The sequence below is a fragment of the Drechmeria coniospora genome, chromosome 01 (genome assembly GCF_001625195.1).
Source record: "Drechmeria coniospora strain ARSEF 6962 chromosome 01, whole genome shotgun sequence".
Classification (NCBI taxonomy): domain Eukaryota; kingdom Fungi; phylum Ascomycota; class Sordariomycetes; order Hypocreales; family Ophiocordycipitaceae; genus Drechmeria; species Drechmeria coniospora.
The window spans coordinates 11,714,612-11,735,976 of NC_054389.1; the positions used below are offsets into that span (position 1 = coordinate 11,714,612).

A 21,365-nucleotide genomic window follows, 5' to 3' on the forward strand; every position below is an offset into this window, starting at 1 on the left:
ACACTCGGTTCCTTGGAAACCGAGGCACACAAGGTCAGGACCAAGCCCCATGACGATCAGTCCACTACGAAAACGAGAGGCATTTTGCTTCTGCCGTGAGGACGGGGGAAGCGTTGCTTGCGACACGATCGATTACCATGATCACCACCCATCCATGATGTGGCGTGAGTGGGGGTCAGCCAATGCTTTGGAGCGGTGATGGATTTTCCTGTGACTACGAGTTGTGCTGTGTCTAGAGGAAGGCCGTGTCGGGATTGTGTTGTTCGGCCGGAGGCTACGCACGGCGGCTCCTGAATAGAGGAACGCTGGGTTCAACTCGGCAAACCGCAATGTATCGTGTCATGCGTCAATCGGAATCGGACACCATGTGCGTGTTTGTATATATGTATGTTCGAGAGCGTGGGTATCATTACGGCCGACGACATAATTGCCTCGACGGCACGGTATTTGCTGCCATATCCATGGGCCAATCTTCAAAGCTTCCCTTCCGGTTCATGCGTCGAGGCGGACGTGATCAGTATGTCCCCTCACCGTCATCCCCGTCGCCGTAGTCGTCGCCCATCTCATCGCCATTGTCGAAATAGTTTTCGGCATCGTAGTCGCCGGCGTCCTCGTCGTCGTATACTTCATCTTGGTCCTCCTCTGCCGCTCCCTCCTCCTCGTCCAACTCTGCGCCAGGCTCGGCGTCTTCGTCGTGCAGGGCGTCGAGCTTCTCGAGCAAGTTCCTGTGCCCCCCCCGATGCTCGTCGCCGTCGGCCTCGAGCGAGGGCATGCCGAATGCCTCCTCGGCGTTGGGCAAAGCGCTGACCTGGCTCAGTTCGAGCTTGCGCTTCTTGCGTGCCCCGACGCTCGCTGTGGGCTCCATGGTTTCGACAAGTTCGGCAGGGAAAAGCTCACGGCATATGGGGCGGGCGGTCCAGTCCGGCAGCGCGCGGTCTTCGCGTACAAACTTCTGGGAGTAGGTCGGCACGGCAGTGAAGGGGTCGAGCGACGCCTTATTCTTGACGCCGTAGAGAGCGTTCATCTGCGCCTGTCCATACAACTTGCGCGGAGCGGTCGGGTCGTGCAGCGAGGTACGCTTCGAGGTGTAGAGAGGCGAGGCATGCAGTTGATGTCGCAGAAGCAGAAAGTGATGGATGCCGTTCGTCTCCGTCGCGCTGAGCTCGCGCGTGCTCGGGACAGCATATGGCTATGGAGCCGTCCAAGGTCAGTCTTCGCCACATTTTCCGACCGCGAGGGATAATAGGGAGGGGGAGGGGGAGGGGAGGGGGAGGGGGAGGGGGGGAGATGGCTGGTTCGTACAGGAAACAGCTCCGAGGGACGGGCATCCGGTTCATCGCCCGTGTCCCAGGGAACATTCGGACGACCGCCGCCTCTGGCTCCTCCACGGCCGCCTCGTCCGCCGCCTCGGGACATTGCAGCTGAACGCAGAGGGGGGGAGGCAAAGCCAAGGGGGGCTTGGTGACGGGTGACGATGATTTTGATGTTCGTTCCAACTTGCAGCCTTGGACTCGATCGCTCCAAGCCTGGCTTTTTTTACCGCCAACGCTCAACTGGGAGGGGTGAGGGGAGTTTGCTGGTGGACTGGTGGGGTACGAATGAACGTAACCAGGTAATAATACGTACTTTATTATCAACTAAGCACATACATATACGTAACTAAGTAAGTAAATAAATAAGTAATACTCCGTAAGTGCTTAAGTAAATATAAATTAAGTACTTTACTCCGTGCATGTACTCAAGTATTACTGCACTAAGTACAGTAGTACGGAGTATTACTTAGTACAGTATTACTTAGTACAGTATTTCTCCGTACTTCAAGTACGGTTAAGTTAAATAATATTAGTTGTACTCCGTAATTACAGAGTACTCCGTAAGTAAGTACTTGTTGCAGTAACACTCCGTTCCAGTATTTATAACCAGCATTTCATAAGAATTCATGTAAAAACAGTGCTGTACGGAATATACAGTATAGTAAATACATGTATGTGCTTATTTTACTCCGCATTAAAATACCAGATAATGATAAAGTATTCTCCATTCATTTTCTCCATTCGTATTCGTTCGTCTAGTAGTTATTATTATACGGTAATTAATATATTTACTGTATTTACATGTACTCTCCAGTGACCGACCGACCGACCACGACCACGAACCACCACCCACCAACCACCCACTTTGTCCATTCTCTTTCTCTATTCCATACCTTCGCACCGTCCCCCCCCTTTCACGTCAAAACTCGCTGGTTCTCACGCCGCACGCCTACCTCGTATGGCGGAAAGAATCGTCCCCACCGCCTTGATGAACACCGTCCCCATCTCTGGCCTGTCGGAGCTGCAGGCTCACCTGCAAGAGCTCGTCGTCGATCCTGACGTGCCCTTGAAGCCAACTCTGTTCGACAATGTTGAGCTCCAGCTTACGGGTATGCCCTTCATCCGTCCCATCGTCAACCATCGCCTCTAGAGCCTGGGACTCATCATAGTACCAGACCTCAACAGTCGTCCCCTCCTCGACTCATGGATACCGCTTCTCACTAGCATCCTGGCCTCCACCAGTCAGCATCCCGGGCCACTACTCTCGCTTCTTGACAAGCTCCTACGCCCCCTCTCCTACACGGAGGCTTTAGCCTTTACGGACAAGCCCTCGTTGATGACGGCGCTCGCATCCCCGCTGCCAAACGCCAACCGCCTCGCTCTGACCATTCTGGACAAGGCCGCCGCGTCCATATCCGACACCTACACGCTGAGAAAATCCCCCGAGCTCGTCGAGAAGCTTGTCAGGACCTGGTTGGAGAGTCCACACGTGGGCGTCGGTGACCATGCGGCTGGAGTGATCCATCGCTTGCTGGAGAATGATTTGGACCTTGCCGGCGACGGTCCTTCCCGGGACTCGGATACCAACGCCGATGTCGGTGCCGCTGGTTTTTGGGACTTGATCACTCAGCAGGAGCCTATTCTCTCCATCATCCGAGATCTCTGCTCCTACGAGTCAGCTTCCCATCGAACAGAGCTGGACGTCACCATCTCTCAGGGTCGCCTGTTGCAACTTCTTCCCCGCCTCGCCGTCCTCAACCTTGAAAAGTTGATGCAGTCAGGCTCGCCGCACCTCTTTCCGCTACCCGCTCTGCCAGCAATTTATTCGGATCCGATGATAGGTAAGGGGGGGCTTTTGCCTTGGGCAGCCTTGAACATGATTGACAAATCGGACGAGATTTTGTATCGTAATTTAATCGCCTTCTTTCAGGAGTTTGTGCTCCTCATGCACAAGGCAAGGCGCGAGCAGTCATCAAAGCCTACATCCAGTCCAATGGAAAACGGCTCAGGTGCGGGACGTCAGCAAAGGGACGGGTCCGTGAAATCCCTGATCCAAGCGGCATGTTCAGGAGACAGTTTGCTGCCTCGAGCCTTGCTCGCCGTGCCAGACGACAATCTAGAAGATGACTCTGCCGACTACCAGAATGACCTGAAGGGTTACATTTCTCAGCTACTCAATTAGAAATACTGTCACCAGCAAAGGTAGCTGCATTCTGATGTTTGTCAATCAGCGTGTCATTCATCTTGGACCCCGGATTTCAGCTGTCACTGACTACAGCACTTGTATAATACCTATCACCGGAATATGACCCAAAGGTCATCCCCCTATTATGGACTCGATGAATGAGCACCCTTGTTTCCGTTTTTTTCAAGCAAGTTTATGGGCAAAGAATCAATGCTCAATGGCTCGACATTTTCGTTAGGGCAGAAGAGCGCGAGGCATGGATGCCGGCACCTGGAAACGTGGCAACGACTCCGCCCGCTTCCACCACTTTCTCGGATGTCCAAACTCACGATATCATCCCAAGACTGTCGGAATCATCTCCGAGGTCATTCCGTCCATTACCTTGCTCCCACGAGCAGCGATAGGATCATGGCAACTTGGTGCTGCAGCCAAAGCCGGGCAAGAGACTGGAGGATGAGTGAGGCGGGTTACCCCATGTAGAGGAAGGGGCCTCGAACGCAGGATACTCAAACATGACACCTTCATTGACTGTCACCAAAGCGCACCCCAGATCAACAAACTGAGATTGCAAGCTATCGCAACAATGAAACATGGGGTCGTACAAAACCGACCCCTTTTGTGCAGGACATAAACTTCTTCCGCTGCAACGCCATGATGTACTAGCCATTTGGAGTCGATGAAACATCTTACAACATCCTTCGCGCCGCTGCTTCGTGGTCATTTGCCACCTCCTCCGGGATATCGCCAACAGTGCTTCGTCGTTTCCTTTCTACCGGCTTGGTCATCCCCTCGATCTTCAACCCAACTTCACCAACACGTCGCAGAACGGCCAGAAGCGCGCCCCTTAGGTCCTGGCCGAGCTCCTTCGTCAAGAGCTCAACGGCAAGGGGATAGAATTCGGGGATGTGAGCCTTGAATTCCTCCTCCGGGAAGGTTGAGTAGCCCTCAAGGACATCTACCACCACCGGTCGCCAGGCCATGATATTCCGATGCTGGCTTTCCTCCGCGAGCATCGAATATCCGCTGATAATGTCCTTGCACAGCGGCACCAGTGCCGCCTCGATGTCAGGCCTGCTCCCCAGCCTTTCCGGCGCCGTGTCCGCAAACATCCTGAAAAGAATGGAGACGTAGGTGGCAGCGGATCCACTCTCCTGCTTGAGAAGATTAGGCGGCTGCTTCATGAATCCCTCGCGCCAGAGTCGCATGCGGAGCTCCTTGTCCTCGTTGAAGCGGCGAGCGAACTGGAACGAGCGCTTCAGCAGAGCCATGAGTCGCAGAAGCTCCGTCGAGGGGATGTGAGCGTATACTGTGTCATTGCTGAAGAGCTCGTTGACCGTCTCAATCATGAGCAGCTGCAGCACACAGCGGGAAATGATGCGATTGAAGAATCGTCGACGCGCTGCCGTTACCACGACCGGCTGCTGCTGGAGGTTAGACGATGGCTTGAACTCTTCTAGAGCTTGACCGCCGGGTACGGTTGGTGAATGTAACTCGTCATCCGTCGGCTTTGGTGTGGACTGGTGATTCGCATAGTCGACTTCCGGCAGCACGACGCTGCCTTCTGTGCCGTTGATCTTCAAGGACTTCTCATCCACAGGATGTATGTCCGCCGGCGAGGCCAGAGGTGTGGCAAAGTCGAAGCCATTCGACTTCAGCGACAACGTCGCATTCGCGCCCATGTTCGTTGCGGTAAATAGTTGGTATGCCGTCGTCCGTTCAAATAGTTCGCAGAATGCCCCAACGACCTTGGCCCAATGCTCTGCCGTAAACTTGGTCACGTTCTTGAGGATCAGCTGCTGTAGGCAGTTGCTGCCAATCCGAGATATCGTGTCGTTCTCTTGGCAGATGCAGAGAGCAAGCAGCTCCAGAAATCTGTCCAGCATATACTCGAGGGCATCGAAGTAATGTGTGAAGAGCGTGATCATGTTGCGCAGCGCTTGTATCATCGTCGTCGACAACCAAACCGACAACTCCTCGTGGTTGAGCACATTCGACATTTCGGGTCGTGACCTGAGAACCATGAAAATTGGATACAGTTGTTGCCGCCACAGTATGTCCCAAAAGTCGGGTGTGAAGTCGCCACCGAACTTGATAAGGGTGGCGAAGAAGTATTCCAATGCGTTCGATCGCACTTCGAGGTCCTCGCCCGTCATGAGGACATCATGGAAAGCGAACAGGACAGGGAACCAAAAGCCTTCTTCGACAGAGGTTTTGGTCTGCGATGGCTTCGGGCCGTCCACGGCCTCGTTCTTCGAATCCATCGTCGACGCTCTCCTTTTCGGCAGATTTGACAACGGGCATTCTGGCGTCTTCAACATCGTGGGAATGATTGATTTCAGAAGCTCGAGAGCTGCGAGGCTCTTTTTCTGAAACTTGAGGTTCTTCGAAAACTCGGTCAAGCAGACGATCAAGTCTGTGAAAGCTCCTTGGGAAATAACGACACCAAACTTGGTCTTGTACACAAGGTTCACGTTCTCGTAAGCAAGGCTCACGATGCTCTCGTGCGTCTCTCGTGCGGCAACCGTGAAGACGCCGAACATGGTCCGCCACCCGGAACGGATATTATCCCCCCGAGCTTGAATCATCTGGATGAGGCAGCGCAGAACCAAATCCTTGACGGTGGTGTTGTGAGAGTTGGCCAGTATGTGTTCGAATGGCTTCAAGAAGTCCTTCTGGAACTTGAAACCCGCCAGTTCCTCAATCTCCATGAAACGCATGGAGAGCTGCCGGAGGGAATCCAAGGCGAAGAAAACGATGTTCATGTTGTTGTGGCACCCGACCTGGTTGAAATGCTCGCCGAGGACATCCCAGATGTTGGTCCATTCGAACCTAACACGATTCATGTTGTAGTAACTGATTTCGACAATCTTTTGCAGACTGTAGGTTCGAGGAGAGTCGTTGGAGCCAGAGACCTTGATCTCATCCCAGCTAACTTCCGTGAGCGCTTTGGCGAAGCTAACCATGGCTTCACCAGATAGGTTCGCCGTGTTCGAGAAGATGCGGTCGACGCTGCGGGTGAACTCGTCGGATCGAAACTCTATGGCGACCTCGTTTGAAAAGCCTTTGGGCCCCGTGCCGGCTCTCTGCCGCGGTTTCTGCCGAGATTGTGTGGATGACCTCGACTCGGACGTGTCCGATCGCGGTGGGGGTATGAATCGTGCCTGGGAAACATCAGGAACCGCGCTCTCATCAACGCCGCCTGTAATCAGCTGCAACCGGTCTAGCTGGCTGATGCACATGAGAATGTCCTTCCACGATTCCTGGAGCAGGTTGCCTCCGGTTTGGCCGAGCTCTAGGATGACCTTCAGGGCTTCGATGTTCTTCGCCATCATGTCTTGCGGGTTGTTCAGGTTGGTCGTGTTTCTCAGGGCCGAGATGAAAGCCTCCCTTGGTGTCGACAACTCGAACAAGCAGGCAATATTGGTGGCCAACTTCATCCCTTCGAGACACAACTTATTTACTTCGATGTTGTGTGCCTTCTGCATCTGGCTTGACAGAGCGGAAAAAAAGGACATCCAGGTGACGTCAAACATAGAGCCGACGTGCTTGAAAGATGCCGCCGGAATGAACTTAAGTCCAGCCTTGGTGGCATTGCGATGTTGGCTTTTGAACAGGTTCTTGAACAGTTGCTCGGATCGCAACGAAATCTCCTCCGACTGCTGTACATAGGCTTCGCGCTGCAAATCTCGCCCGACATTCGAAAGCGCCTGGCCGAGGCCGGCGGCGATGCCCGTAGCTTGAGGGGCCGGTGTACCGGCTGCGGCTGCGGCCTCGCGCTCGCTGGTGAGCACGATCTCATTGCTGGCGATCTCCTCGAATATTCCAATCAGGTACTCGTCTGGGAGGTCGGCATTGTCGTTGATGCCTCGGTTGTTCTTGATGAACTCCTCTTTGCTCATCCTCTTCGCCACCTTGCTGCTGTGTTGATCTGTGTTGAGCATGATGACGGAGTAAGCCAGTACATAGGCCGTGTCTGCGTTGGCAAAGGCATTGGGATTTCCCAAGACATAACGTTCGGCAAACTTCAGCATGAAGCGATCGATCTTTTGGGCTTCTCCAGGAAGTCGAAACGACTGCAGGAACTGCCTGAGGGCGTCAACAAAGCGCTTCCGGGTGAACTCCATGGAGTCGACAAAGGCATGCATGATGTCGATGTTCGTCTGGTCTCCCTCGCCCAGGTACTCGCCAATCTGCGTCTTGTCAAGCTTATCCTCCTTGTGCAGAAAATTTGCTATATCTTGGGGGCTGTCGCTCGGAATGAAACCGTCGCGCAAGAACAGTTTGATGCCTCGATTTGGCTTGAAGTTGAACTGCCTGATGGCATTTATCAGCGCAGTCTTGCGCGCCTTTCCTTTCTCCAGATGATCCGGGTCGTCGTCCATGACGGGCGTCGATGGGGGCATCGGCGTCTCCAAGCGAGAGGCGCTGTCGCTCACCGCAGGGTCAATCGACGGTCGAAGTTCGTCCAAAGAGGGCTTGTTGTCGCCGTCGGCGTTTGGCGCCTCGCCGCTGTCGGTTCGCACCGAAGCTGACCAGTTCACAAGAGATCTCAGAGCCTCGACCAGGGCTTCCAACGACAGGCGCTTCATGGCGTATTCTTTGGGAAAGTCTGGTTCGCTCTCCTGCTGAGGCACGATGTGGATGACGGTGAGCGGTGGGGGCAAGATGCCTTTGAGCTGCCACTCGCTGGCTGCCGGCACTCTTGCTCGCTGTTCTTCGTACACCTGCTCGTGGACGGATGTGATTGCCACCGGTGCGGTGGAGAACTTGGAAAGATCCTCGACGATTGTTTGAAAGATGTTGTCCACAGACTGGTCACAGTCATAGTTGAGGTAAATCTCGACCAAGGCCCGCGGGTCAGCACAAAGCCGATTGAGGATGGTGACAAAGACCAGCTTCTGCGAGAGGGGCGCTTGCCGGCGCGAGAGGAGGGCAAGATATATTTCGTTCAAAATCACCTCAATCTCTTTCTATCAGGTGCGTTAGCTTCGGGGCACACGGAGCAAACGACAGGTTCCGAGTACTTGCCTTGAACGACGGTCGCATGTATTTGAGCATGAGCCAGAATATCTCGCAGCAAACGTCAAAGATTTTATCCACGGAGCTGGCGCCATTTCGTGTGATGCTGAGACAGAGGTAGAACTTGATGGCCTGCAGAAACGACGTGGGTTCGTTGCTTTTAGAGCTCTTGATGGTGCAAAGGGGGGAGGTGAAGACGGAAATGTTGTTGTTGAGAACGGTATGGATAAGGTGGAGAGATATCAGCTTCGAGCGCATGGGCTGGCCTCGGAGGTCGTAAAGTTGGTCTGGAGCCAAGACCTTGGTGGACAAGTTGCAGAAAGAACGGAAGACGAGATAGGCATCGCGGATGTAGACCTCATCTTCGGCATCCAGCAGGTCGCTGTCTTCCTCGGTGGACAACTCGGGCATCGATTGGCCAGACACGGGGGTGTCTGCATCAGCCTTATTCGCGGGTGTCACCCTTGAGACCATGGTCGGTCCATCGCCAAGATTAGAATCATCGAAGCTCTTTCGATGCTCAAGATCCTTCAATGTAAGCTTGGCACCATTGGGTTCCGGCTCGGAGGGGGTTGACTCTTCCTGGGGGGTGGCGGAATCGTCTTCGTCGGGGTCGGATGGGTCGCCATTGGCAAGCTCGGAATTGTCAAACGTCACGTTGCCCGAGCTGTGCTTGAGGCCTCCCAGGTTCACTCTCGCTTCTTTCATGAGCAATCTGGTCTTGACTCGTTCGAAGACCGTTCCCACCATCTGGGTCAGCGTGCCTTGGGCTATCTGCTGGTTGGCAGTGCTCCGCGACAGGAGGAAGACGTTGTAGACCTGGCGGACGGCTTTGAGGAGGCCGGCGCCGTGGACGACAATCTTATCATTCAAGACGGCTGCCAGAAGAGACTTGACGATCTGCAACTGGATCTCGACCGCCGTTGTTTCCCCCTGAAAGCAGTCGCATATGGTATCGATGGCGCGCTCGATGAGCGGCGACGCGGGCTCGGCGCCGTCCGGGCCCTCGGGGGCGTCCGGGGCAGCATCGCCGTCGGTGCTTGGTATGGAAAAGTAGGAATACGATATGAGCTTCCCGATGCAATCGAGGGCTGTGGTCGTGAGCTGCGGGTTGTTGGACTTTGTGGCAAGCTGCAGCGGCGCGAAGAGAACGTCGGGGTCCGGGAGGGTTTCCTGCTCCTTGATGGCATCGAGCGCCTTTTGGGCCGACTCGGCGAGCTGCTTGTTCCGCTGGGCGTCTTTCGACGTCGCAATAGCGTCCAGGGAGGACAGCACAAACTTTGGGGAGCTCATCGGGGAGCGCAGGGGAAGCTGCCGGCCATCCGCAGGAGGGTCGATGATTCGGGAGTTTGGTGACGGGGCGACGGTCGTCATCAAGGGGTTGGGCCCGTCAGAGCAAGAGAGAGTCGGGTATCCCGGCCTGCTTGGAGAGATTATGGAGAGGCAGTGGTCTCCAACTGACGGCGTCGGTATCGATGCTCCTTCGGTAAGGGAAAGGGTGCTGCTGCCTTGGGCCGAGAATGGAGTTGGGAGTGTAGGATTGGAAGCGTCGTGAAGCCTTCGACCAGCTGGTACAGGACACACATGGCCAAGGCCAGTAGTGTAAAAGTACAACTGTACTTGCTGTACTAAGTAATAGAGCTAGCTGGTCGGTGTGGTGACGGCGGCCACAGTGTGGCTGAGGGAAAAGGGACGTATCCAATTGTTAGTACCGAGCACTCCGTGCTCCTAAATACTTACTTACAGTACTGTAATTACTTGGTATTACAGGCATTGGGTGCATTTTGATCAGGTTGCATAGTAAGTACTTGTCAGTACCTACTTAGTATCTACTTAGTACCTACTTAGTACCTACTCAGTACTAACTGTGGTGCAAGTATGGGGTACGGAGTACTGCAACTGTGGTAGATGTAGCAGCAAGGCGCGGCACAGAGTGGTACCTACGAGGTATGTGGTACCTACGTCGATACATACGCCCAACACCATTGCCGTTCCCAAACGGGTAGTTTATACTTTTGAGCTACTTGAAAATATTCTGGAGGTACGTACGGAGTAAGTAGTACTTGTATCACTTTGTACCTAGTAGGCAAGTACACTCTCTCCATAAGTACTTGTAAGTACTACCAGACACCAAGACGGAATCACAGTACTCCGTACTCCGTAGTCCAAGCTCCCTTCTGGATGGATGATGGTGCCTCAGGCCGGAGAACCAAGCGTCCCGCAACTGCCTGGTTGTCCCAGCGTGCAAACTCAAGTACTATGTTGTGTTCTATCAGGTATTACTAGAGATATCGTGCGTCGACGAGTATAGAACTTACATGCAAGTACGGTGATGTGCATGCACATGTACGGAGAGTACAGTGGACACTTGATGGTACCTGAAGGACCCGCCAAAACGCAAGGCACGCTGTTGCTGGACAGCATGAAAGTCTCAACAAGGCCATCACGAAGATACAGACATGTGCAACGGGAAATGCATCCATAACCGCAGATGATAAATTGAGCTCTGCAACCAGAAAGAAACCCAGTGTGTCTAATGGGAGCGTCTCATGGCGATAAACAGACAAATTTTCCGGTTTGTCGCGGCGATGTCAGGCAAGCCGGCACACGGTAGTCATGCAACACGGTTCCGCGCCTCCAGGCGACATCCGAATGCGGTCTAGGCCGTTTTTCTCCAGCGATGGAGCTCAACGCAAAAACCTGACGGTGTAGCCATCGACCGTCGTTTGCCCCCAAGGAAATTCTGTCGCCTTGCGATCTCCCATCCCGTCGTCAACAACGGTCGCACCATCCAGGACATTTCCCAGTTGCCCCTGCTGCTGCCTACTCCACTTCCAGTCGGTGAGGCCTTCAGCATCTCAGCCTCGCTGCTGTCTCTTCGCCCTTTTCTGAATCGAGTTCCTGAGAGCCATTTTCATCCGACATGCTCAGCGCCGCTCTTCGGAGGCGAGTCCTCGCCCCAACCCACAATGCCCTCCGGACCGGCTTCGCCTCCCACGTCGTGAGGTGTTACGCCTCCTTCCCGGATCATCAGGTCATCAAGATGCCCGCCCTTTCGCCGACGATGCAGGCGGGCAACATCGGGGCCTGGCAGAAGAAGGCGGGCGATTCCATCGCCCCTGGCGACGTCCTCGTCGAGATTGAGACGGACAAGGCCCAGATGGACTTTGAGTTCCAGGAGGAGGGCGTCATTGCCAAGATTCTCAAGGAATCGGGCGAGAAGGATGTTCCAGTCGGTACCGTGAGTCGTCCCCGTCCGGTTCCTGCCATCCTACCCTTCCCTACCCACACTTGAACGGATCGGCTGACGGCGCATCCTTGCACCAGCCTGTCGCCATTCTTGTCGAGGAGGGAACCGACATCTCCGCCTTCGACCAGTTCACGCTCGAGGACGCCGGCGGTGACGCCAAAGCGGCCCCTCCGAAGCAGGAGGAGAGGTCGGAACCGAAATCCGGCCAGGAGCTGAGCCCGGCACCGGCACCCGAGCCCGAGCAGAACACGTCCCAAGGCAGGCTGGAAACGGCGCTCGACCGCGAGCTCAACGTTGCGCCCGCCGCCCGGCGACTGGCGCGCGAGAACGGCATCAGCCTCGGCGGCGTCAAGGGCAGCGGCGGCGGCGGCAAGATCGTCGAGGCCGACGTCCAGAAGCTCGTCGGCAGCCCCGCCGCCTCCTCGGCGGGTGCGACGTTCGAGGACGTGCCCATCAGCGGCATGCGCAAGACCATTGCCAACCGGCTCCAGGAGTCGGTGCAGAAGAACCCGCACTTTTTCGTGACGAGCTCGATATCGGTCGGCAAGCTGCTCAAGCTGCGACAGGCGCTCAACGGCTCGGCCGAGGGCCGCTACAAGCTCTCGGTCAACGACTTCCTCATCAAGGCCATGGCCGTCGCCTCCAAGAAGGTGCCTGCCGTCAACTCGAGCTGGCGCGACGACGCCATCCGTCAGTTCAACGCCGTCGACGTTTCCGTCGCCGTCTCGACGCCCACCGGCCTCATCACGCCCATCGTCACCGGCGTCGAGGCTCGTGGCCTCGAGTCCATTTCCACAAAGGTCAAGGAGCTCGCCAAGAAGGCGCGGGACGGCAAACTCAAGCCTGAGGAGTACCAGGGCGGCACCATCTCCATCTCCAACATGGGCATGAACAACGCCGTCGACCACTTCACGGCCGTCATCAACCCGCCCCAAGCCGCCATCCTTGCCGTCGGCACGACCAAGAAGGTGGCCGTTCCTTGCGAGAACGAAGACGGCACGGCTGGTGTCGAATGGGACGACCAGATCACGGTGACGGCCAGCTTCGATCACAAGGTCGTCGACGGTGCCGTCGGTGCCGAGTGGCTACGCGAGCTCAAGAAGGTGCTCGAGAACCCTCTGGAGCTGCTCCTCTGAGCGCCCGAGGAAGGGCGAGCAAGCGAATTCGCCCGCCGGGGAGGCGAGAGAAGTCTCCGTCGTGTTGTATACCAAATAGACGGGAGCGCCGAGGGAGGGACGGGGAAGCGGCGATTCGACGGAGTCGGAAGACGGCGGAGGCCCATGCGGGACAAAAGGTTGATCCTTGGTCCTTGCCCGTCGAGGTGCGACGCAAGATGCCTGTGTACAATGCCTATTTAGAAGCGCTGCGTCTCTGGTGGGGAGACGTTGCATGCGCTTGCAGACTGCTTGCTTCACTTGTTGCCCCTCGCCTGCATTACAGAACTTGTTACTTTTGCCCCTCCGGCCCCCACGCCTGCTTCGCCTTGACGGATCTGTGAATGACGGTCCACGGGAAACGCTTCCGGCCACGAGTCACTTCGAAGGGCTTCGGCTCATGAGGAGAGCATCGCAATGCGTCGCATGTATCGAGTGTGATTTCTTCCATCGAAGGTGGGCTGCATTAATCCATGGCCATGAGTTTTCACGCACCCTCGACTCTGCTGTCCAACGGCACTGCCTCTCTGCATCGGACAACTCCCTGCCTCCATCTCTGCCACCGGCTCTGCCTCTGCCTCTGCCTCTGCCTCTGCCTCTGCCTCTGCCTCTGACTCTGCCTTTGCCTCTGTCTCTGTCTCTGTCTCTGTCGTCTGCCTCTGCCTCTGTCTCTGTCGTCTTCCTCTGCCGTCTGCCTCCGCCGTCTGCCTCTGCCTCTGCGTATACCTTGCCTTCTCGCGACGCGACTTCCCATCCGAGTCCATAGTCGGCTACTATATGCCTACGTGCGGCGTACGTGTGGCATACGGCAGTAGGGAAACGGTTGGACGATGGATGGGAACGGGGAACGGAAGTGAGAACGATGAAAGGAACGGAACGAGGACAGAGAAATGAGCAAAGAGGGATCGGAGGTGGCATAAATCGATATCAATGTCTTCGGCAAATTCTGCTTGCGAGCCAATAAGAGAGGCTGCGGCGGCCTCTCGGTGAATTAAATGGCCGTCCCCTCGAGCACCTGCCGTTGTCGGCCTTTACATCAGGCTGGGATGGAAACCTCAGGACGACATGTCGGTTTCGCCACCTCCCTATGCCAGTAATTTCCTCCCCTGCCGAGTTTTCCGATCATCTCGGTCTTCTCGTTGCATTTGTCCGTTCGTCGACGACAGCAAGCCGGCGCTTGACCAGTCATGATGCCACAAGAGTCATCTCTGAGCTTCTACCGCGCGGGCGGCATGAAGTGCGAGCACGAGTACACGGATACATGTACATTTCATACCTCGAACCCAGCTGCTGCCAGCCCCTTGCACACCTCATCTGCCTCATCCGCCTCCCAACCCCGGCCGGCACAGCCAGGCCCAGCACGCGAGCAACCGGAGAAGAAGCGAAGGCGGCCGGCGCTTGCATGTGAGCAATGCCGAAGACGCAAGATCAAGTGCGACCGCAACTCTCCCTGCGGCCACTGCACGAGGGCCCGCATCGCCAGCTGCACATACGTGCCAACCCATGTGCCCGCGACGAGGAGCAAGAGATGTTTGGCGGTCAAAACTTCGGATCCAGCTTCGGCATCCAGTCCTGCTGCCGCCGGTTCCGGTGCTCATCCGAGTGCGAGGGCGAGCGTGGTGCGAACGCTCCAGGGACCATCTGCAGCCTCCGCCGAGCTCCGTGATGGCCGTCCTCGGAACCCTCTGCCGCATCTTGCCACGGTAGCTGTGAAGGCTCGCGTGCCCACCCAGCTGTCTTCCGGCGGTCCCGTCTCCCGGACAGGCTCTGCATCCGAGTCGTCCAACAACAACGTGGACCAGCTCGTCGCCAGGGTTCACGAGCTCGAGGAGAAGCTTGCCAAGGTCGTTCAGATCAGCGATGGCCAGGGCAGTGCCTTTGGTTCCTCCGCCATCAGCCCTGTCTTCTCTCACAGCGGCACCGTCTCCAAGTCGAGGTATTTTGGCTCGAGCCATTGGATCAGCGTGGCGGATTTGGTAACTTTCTCCTCGCTCGCCTCCGCTCGCGTGGCCGCGTCCGCTAACGAGATCGACGCCAAGCTTCCCACCGAATATACTCTTCTTGGCCTCGAAGAGGCGGGAAAGACGGACTTTTACCATGCGCTCATCCGATGCAAAGCACTCGGCCGCCGCATAAAGCAGAACCGGTCTCGTCCACTGTCGTCGACGGATATTGGCCGGCACCTACCGCCGCGCCATGTTTGCGACGAACTCGTCGGGAATTACCTCCGCACTTTCGAGGGCGTCCTTCGCATCGTCCATGTGCCCAGTTTCAAGGCCGACTACCAGCGGTACTGGCAGAAGCCCGACGCCGCCGTCGACGGCTTCGTCATTCAGATGCAGCTCTGCATGGCCCTCGGCGCCACTCTCCATGACGACCTCTTCACCATGAGGGCAACGTCGCAGCAGTGGATCTACGAGGCTCAGCTTTGGCTCATGCTCCCGCCGAAGAAGAGCCGGATGACGATATTGGGTATCCAGATCATGTGTCTCCTCGTCTTGGCCAAGTCCATCTGCGGCGTCGGCCCGGACCTGACGTGGATCATTGCGGGCGCCTTGGTCAGGAAGGCCATGTCCATGGGTTTGCATCGAGACCCCAGCCACCTCGGCAAGATGACGACGTTCCGTGCCGAGATGCGCCGCCGGCTCTGGGCCACCATACTGGAGCTGAATCTGCAGTGCTCCTTCGAGGCCGGCGGCTCGCCGCTGCTCTCCAACTCACACTACGACACCCAGCCTCCCGCAAACATGGACGATGAACTGCTTGGCGATGAGCCGGATGGCGACGGCCAGGTGGGGAATGCGCTTGATACTCCCACCCAGGTGTCCGTCCAGGTGGCCATTCTGAAATCTCTCCCCTTGCGCCTTGATCTCCTCGTCAACACCAACAATTTCCGAACTGGCCAGTCGTACGACGAGGTCCTTCGCCTAAACTCGGAGCTCACCAAGGCCTGCCGGGAGCTGTCGCGGAAGCTGTCAACGCTGCGGAGCAAGGCCGCCGGAGTCCCGACCGTCACCATCACCGACTTCCACATATCCATGTCTGAAATGCTCCTTTATCGCTGTTTCCACGCGCTGCACCAGACTTTCATTTCCAAGTCGTTCGACGACCACCGGTTCTACTTTTCTCGCCGCATGTGTCTCGACAGCGCCTTGAAACTCATGCATATTTGGCGTCTGTCCGGGCCGCACCACCCGAACCCGGCTGGTGGTCGTTCGGATTTTGACCGAATCATCGTCAACGGCACCGGCATGTTTCGCTACATCCCCGTGCAGGCACTCTTCTTCATCGCCGTCGAACTCATTCATCAGAAGCAGGGCCAGTCGACGAGCCTCGGCTACCTGCCTTCGCTGGGTGACTTGGACCTCCGCTCGTGCCTCGTCGCCTCCCTCTCGTGGACCATTGACCGGATCCGCTCAGGCGAAACCAACGGAAAGGGTCACTGCTTTGTGGCAGCGGTGCTCGCTCACGTCGATGCCCTGAGCGACGGTTTGGGGAAGGACGAGGTCGACAACGCGATTCTGCAGGCTGCCCTGGCCTCTGTCAGCAGGTGCTTGGAGGCGCTCGAGGACGTAGCGGAGCGAGAAGGCCTTGTGCCCCATGAACCAACGACGGAGATGATGCAGATGGAAGACGTGACGGACACCCAGTTGGATTGGATGGGGGACTGGGTGTGGGATGACACGGCCGATATGTCGTGGCAGCAGAGGCCTTTTGAAGGCATGCTTCCTGATCAGTTCATAAACCAGTAGCGTGTCAGAAGTTCTCGGGATTTGTAGGGAGATGAAGGGGATTGCCATGGCGTGGCAAGAACCATGGTATATACGCCGGCATGGACTGCACTCTCATTCACTCACAGCACAACCTTCACCAGCAGATGGAATCAGGAGACTGCAGGAGAGCAACCCCATGCCCATGGCGCGGTAGCAAGCTGGATCAGAGTGGAAAACTTCTGCATACCGTGTACTCTGATGAGGGAGGAAGCGATACTCCTTTGGAATGGGCATGCTCGTCACCAGAGGCACGCATATCATGGGATTGGCTTCGGGACCAAATCAAAAGACCTCATTCCTCGGGCACAAGCGAATTCACCCTTATATCCGCCCGACGATACAATTCTTCATGGCTCGCGTACGCGACATGAAGCAAATTCATTTGGAAGAGTACAATTATTTGGCTTGCAGGTGAGTGCAGTATTTCGATTGCCAATAGTCGTCTGGCTTATCACATCTAACCTATGGTACCAAGATGGCATTTGAAAGAAAGGAGGTTCAATATACGATTGAAGACAGCGTGCTATGGCCTGTCGACATCGGGCGGCTTGACATGCAATAAAATGCCGAGCCAGATCAGATGCTGCATTTCTGCCGACACAACTCGCCAACCCGCCTCCTGCCAGGCCTCATTCTGTCCCCTTTCTAACTGACTGCCAACATAAACTTGTCCATAAATCGCCACAGCAGCCTGGAAACAGGCCGGCACAGCTGGAAAATCTCAATCATCCTCCATTCTTTGCACGTCCACGCGAACCCCGGGGAGCGGTGCAATAGTCCTTCGACGAAGGATTCTCTGACTCAATTTATCGCCATGGCTATCATCACAGGTTCTCACTCCTCCAGCCAATCCGTACCAGATGCGACGATATCCCACCAAGGACTTGGTAATCGGCCTCGACAACGCTCGGGCTCGAGTCAGGGGTCGGTCTTCATCAGCCCTGGGGTGAACGTCCGTACAACTGGGACGCACTGGACGACCAACGTCACCTGCCACTGGGCCCATCGACTGCGACGAATGCGACAATTACACCATCTCCTACCTTCCCTTGGATGTCCCTCCTGTTGTCCACGCCGCCGAGACCGTCTCCGCCGAGGGGCCGTCCACAACGACCGAGCTCCGGTGTGCCCATACAACGTCGGTGTCCATGATATCAGTCGTCAACACCTTGGCGCCCTTGGCCGTCGAAGCGACACGCAAGTACTGCAAGGGGGTGACCTGGCACCAAAGCCGACTTTCACGCGCTTGAGAACTGCATGGTGCCCCCGGGGCAACGACAGCATAAGCCAGAGAGACACCCGGGCCCCTTCCACCACGGAGTGCAGAAACACCGTGGCCTGTGGCTTCATATCTGTGCGTGGTCCACCGTCATGGCCAGCATGCAATCCATTGCACGGATCATGCATCATACGCCGGCCGGTGGCGTCGCGCTCTTTGCCAGCAAGTTCCTCGTGACGCCGATGCTCCAGATTCTGGGGCCGCAGTCGCTATGATGGCGCCGGTTCTTCTCCAGCCAGGTCCGTATCTGGCCGCGCACCTCCTTGTTCGACGTGATGGTCGTCATGCCTGACGCCCACCCGTGCATGTAGATGGACAGTTTGGAGCTCTTGAGACGACCACAACGGGCCACATCGAGCGCCACGCGGGGCAGACGTTTCTGCAAGACGGCACGGTTGACGCTCTCCCAGTCCCATCCTTCGTCGAGAATACGAATGGGAATCTGGACGGCGGGCGGGAGGTGGTGGATTGACAGGCGCTGGAATCGAGACCTGATGTCGGCTTGGCTCAACTTCCTAGTCTCCTCGTCCACGGGCACGAGGAGCCGGCCACGCGCTCGTTCCGTGCTCGTGCCGACGCTGTCGAGAATTGTGTGAAAGTGCTCGGCAGCCTCCTTGGTACAGACAAGGGTCCGGCCGTCGAGGGCGGGATAGAGCGTCTTGACCATGAAGCCGTCGTGCCTTGCCTCCTCCTCGATCTGCAACCTCGTCGTTTCAGGCTGCCACTTCTGGGCCTCGAGCCGGCGATGGGTGATGTCGGAGCTGAGGTCGATGAGGATGGTGTGATCCAAGTTCAAGGACGCGGTGAGAGAGTCAAACTCGGGCCCGAGAAGGTTCACGATGGCTTCGTCGACGACCGGGGCCGCGGTTCCAAGGAAGTGGCCACGCTGGTCCTCGATGATGACGTGAACGGCCGGGTCCAAGTGGCACAGTCGATGCAGCAGGACATCGATGTCCTTGATGCCACGGGCAATGTTTGGCAGCACCACACGGACGCGCGGGATCCGGTATTCGTGCCGATTCCTTTTGGCCGCCGCCACCAATCGTTTGACATGCTTTGCCAGCGGCACGTCTTCCCACTCTTGCGCGTCGACGGGATCCCCGATCTCGTGGTCGCCCCACGCCCATCCGCTGTCCGTCATCTGTCGCAGCAGCCTGTCGGTGTGCAGGGTCTTGATGTCGAGCCACTCGCTGCCGGCTTCGACGACGTCGACGTCAACCTTGCCCTGTTCCTTCATGGCTCGATGCAAGAGCTGCCTCTCCCGGCCGCGGACGGCCATGTTGGAGATGTGCTCGTTGCGGTCGTCCCTCGTCGAGCCCTGGAAGGATCGGTTGACGGCCACGAGGGAGCGGCAGCGCTTGAGGATGTCCCAGTGAGTTTCGGCGTGAGAGGCGTCGACGGAGCGAGCGTCGAGCCTCGTTCCGATCGACTCCAGCGCGGCCGCATCCGTCGGCGACGCGGTCGAGAGCTCGTCCACTAGGTGCTCGAGGCACCCTTGCGTTTTCTTCGCCTCGCGCAACCAGGCGGACAAGCCGGATGCCTGCGATTGCCACCCGATTCTTGCCTCGAAGCGGTCCAGGAGAATCTCCAACTCTGTCACGCACGACCGTGATCGCCGTCGGGCAGCGTCGGCTCGATCAGCGGCATTCTTCACTGCCGAGTCAGTCGGGTCCATGTGGGACATGTAGCCAATGTACGGATCTGCTGGCGTGAGACCTGGCAACGGAAGAATTGCCGTTTTTGCCGACGTTCGAAACGTCGACAGATTGTGTATTGGATACGACTGCGCTTATGGGTTGCGTGGTTGTCTGTTTGGTTTGAGCGGGTTGGCCGATACGTGAAAGAAGCTACATACTGTACATGAAGACCAAGGACGGGACGGTGCTATAGAGTGCGTCTCTCCCAACTGGGCATCCGACGGGTCTCTGACAGAGAAAGCGGACCACGGAGGTGCGTGAGAGTGCGTGCGAAGGTCGGTGCAGCATTCAAGCGCCATGTCACCTGCTACGTGTCGGGAGAAGGCATCGGGTGACGGCATCACCAACAATCAAGTCTTGTCGTTTTCGTCGTCAAAGGCTACATGCACCATGACGACGGCGCGGCAGGCACATGGACAGTCACAACGTTGTCGATCATGAGCTCAAAGGCGGATTGAAAGAGAGGGCTATGTATAGAAAAGGGAGCTTATGTAAATGGAAAGGGAACCAAGGGCAATGCCAAAATGACCCTTTCCCGCGCCGAATGAGCAAGTCTCATCGCACTTGGTAGTGGATGGAACTGAGCGGGTGAGAAGGACAACAAAGACACAAACAAGTCCAGTCGACATATAGATCGCCTTCCGTTTATCCAACTAACAAATACAGCGGGGGCCAGGTTTCGACTTTAATTCCATCGTGTACTCAAGAATCTGTAACAGGCGTAGATGGAAGAAAGAAAGGCGAGACGTCTACACCCGTGTGATAATCGAGGATGGCGATGATGTGGACATTGGTGCCGAGGGTGTCGACAGAAATACCGTCCAAGGCGTTCATGCCTTTGACGTAGCCACGGCCCCCTTGGACGCAACCAGGTAAAACGGTGGAGCACGATTTGGGATCATTGCTGAGGCAGGTCATGAGGCCAGGAATGTTGATCGCGTTTGAATCGACAGCGGTAAGGCACGAAGCATCAAAGCCATTGTAGAGTTCCTTCGCCTTTGTAGCAACGTCGTCGTTTCTTTCGCTGCCGAAATCAAACTCGATCCAGCTGCCTTGAAACATGCCCGTCTGTTGGAAGACGGGAAGCGCGGTAGCGTTGCAGACACAAGCCCCTTGGCTGTTGGCATCAATGGCGAGGCCCTGCTTGCCGCCAGGAGGGATGGTGAATTGGAAGACCTCTTGGCCTAGGAAATGACCGCTGTTGGGTTTGCGGTCTCTGCCCATCTTGTTCCAGCAAGCACACTTGTATTCATCTTGAGTATGGGTGACGAAGGTGATACTGTATGGGTATTGTTTGACAATGTCGCTCGAGACGAGCATCAAGTTGCAGCCGAAGTCAGAGTCGGTACCGACATTGCCCGTCGATACAATGTCTGCTATCGTGGCGCGCTTAGTGCGACCGCAGAAATCCTTAAACGATGTCGGACCCTGGCCGGTAGAGCCCTGCTTCTTGGGTGAGGCTTGCTGGCTCGACTGGACGGGTGCCGGAGACGGATTCGACGGCGGGGGAGGAGCTGATGAAGAGGACGCAGCCGGTACGTTTGCAACATTTTTGGCATCGTCTTGCGGTGGGGGGGCGTGGTAACTCTTGACGTGGGCGACGTGGGCGACGGATCGGTGGCGAAGCAAGAAATTCGGGTGAGCCATGGCGCCCATGGCGGCGGCCATGAAGACTGCGGTAGAGGAGACCTTCAT

The 21,365-nt window shown here is 56.5% G+C and overlaps 7 protein-coding genes across 7 annotated transcripts; 3 read left to right on the forward strand and 4 right to left on the reverse strand.

Annotated features, from left to right (window-relative positions):
* Nucleotides 1-514: 514 nt before the first annotated feature.
* DCS_03113 (uncharacterized protein) lies at nucleotides 515-1,416 on the reverse strand (the record flags this gene model as incomplete). Its single annotated transcript, XM_040800437.1, has 2 exons — nucleotides 515-1,189; nucleotides 1,303-1,416. 2 exons carry the CDS (start codon nucleotides 1,414-1,416, stop codon nucleotides 515-517), a joined length of 789 nt encoding a protein of 262 aa, XP_040661320.1.
* A 985-nt stretch (nucleotides 1,417-2,401) lies between these two features.
* On the forward strand, nucleotides 2,402-3,495 carry DCS_03114 (uncharacterized protein; the record flags this gene model as incomplete). The annotated part of the gene is made up of 2 exons (XM_040800438.1): nucleotides 2,402-2,422; nucleotides 2,713-3,495. The coding sequence occupies 2 exons, from the start codon at nucleotides 2,402-2,404 to the stop codon at nucleotides 3,493-3,495; spliced, it is 804 nt and encodes a 267-aa protein (XP_040661321.1).
* A 689-nt stretch (nucleotides 3,496-4,184) lies between these two features.
* Nucleotides 4,185-9,810, reverse strand: DCS_03115 (guanyl-nucleotide exchange factor; the record flags this gene model as incomplete). The annotated part of the gene is made up of 2 exons (XM_040800439.1): nucleotides 4,185-8,309; nucleotides 8,599-9,810. 2 exons carry the CDS (start codon nucleotides 9,808-9,810, stop codon nucleotides 4,185-4,187), a joined length of 5,337 nt encoding a protein of 1,778 aa, XP_040661322.1.
* Nucleotides 9,811-11,440: 1,630 nt separating this feature from the next.
* On the forward strand, nucleotides 11,441-12,903 carry DCS_03116 (dihydrolipoamide acetyltransferase component; the record flags this gene model as incomplete). The annotated part of the gene is made up of 2 exons (XM_040800440.1): nucleotides 11,441-11,758; nucleotides 11,845-12,903. The coding sequence occupies 2 exons, from the start codon at nucleotides 11,441-11,443 to the stop codon at nucleotides 12,901-12,903; spliced, it is 1,377 nt and encodes a 458-aa protein (XP_040661323.1).
* Nucleotides 12,904-14,108: 1,205 nt separating this feature from the next.
* On the forward strand, nucleotides 14,109-16,673 carry DCS_03117 (C6 zinc finger protein; the record flags this gene model as incomplete). The annotated part of the gene is made up of 1 exon (XM_040800441.1): nucleotides 14,109-16,673. One exon carries the CDS (start codon nucleotides 14,109-14,111, stop codon nucleotides 16,671-16,673), a length of 2,565 nt encoding a protein of 854 aa, XP_040661324.1.
* Nucleotides 16,674-18,100: 1,427 nt separating this feature from the next.
* DCS_03118 (uncharacterized protein) lies at nucleotides 18,101-19,648 on the reverse strand (the record flags this gene model as incomplete). Its single annotated transcript, XM_040800442.1, has 1 exon — nucleotides 18,101-19,648. One exon carries the CDS (start codon nucleotides 19,646-19,648, stop codon nucleotides 18,101-18,103), a length of 1,548 nt encoding a protein of 515 aa, XP_040661325.1.
* Nucleotides 19,649-20,372: 724 nt separating this feature from the next.
* DCS_03119 (uncharacterized protein) lies at nucleotides 20,373-21,365 on the reverse strand (the record flags this gene model as incomplete). Its single annotated transcript, XM_040800443.1, has 1 exon — nucleotides 20,373-21,365. One exon carries the CDS (start codon nucleotides 21,363-21,365, stop codon nucleotides 20,373-20,375), a length of 993 nt encoding a protein of 330 aa, XP_040661326.1.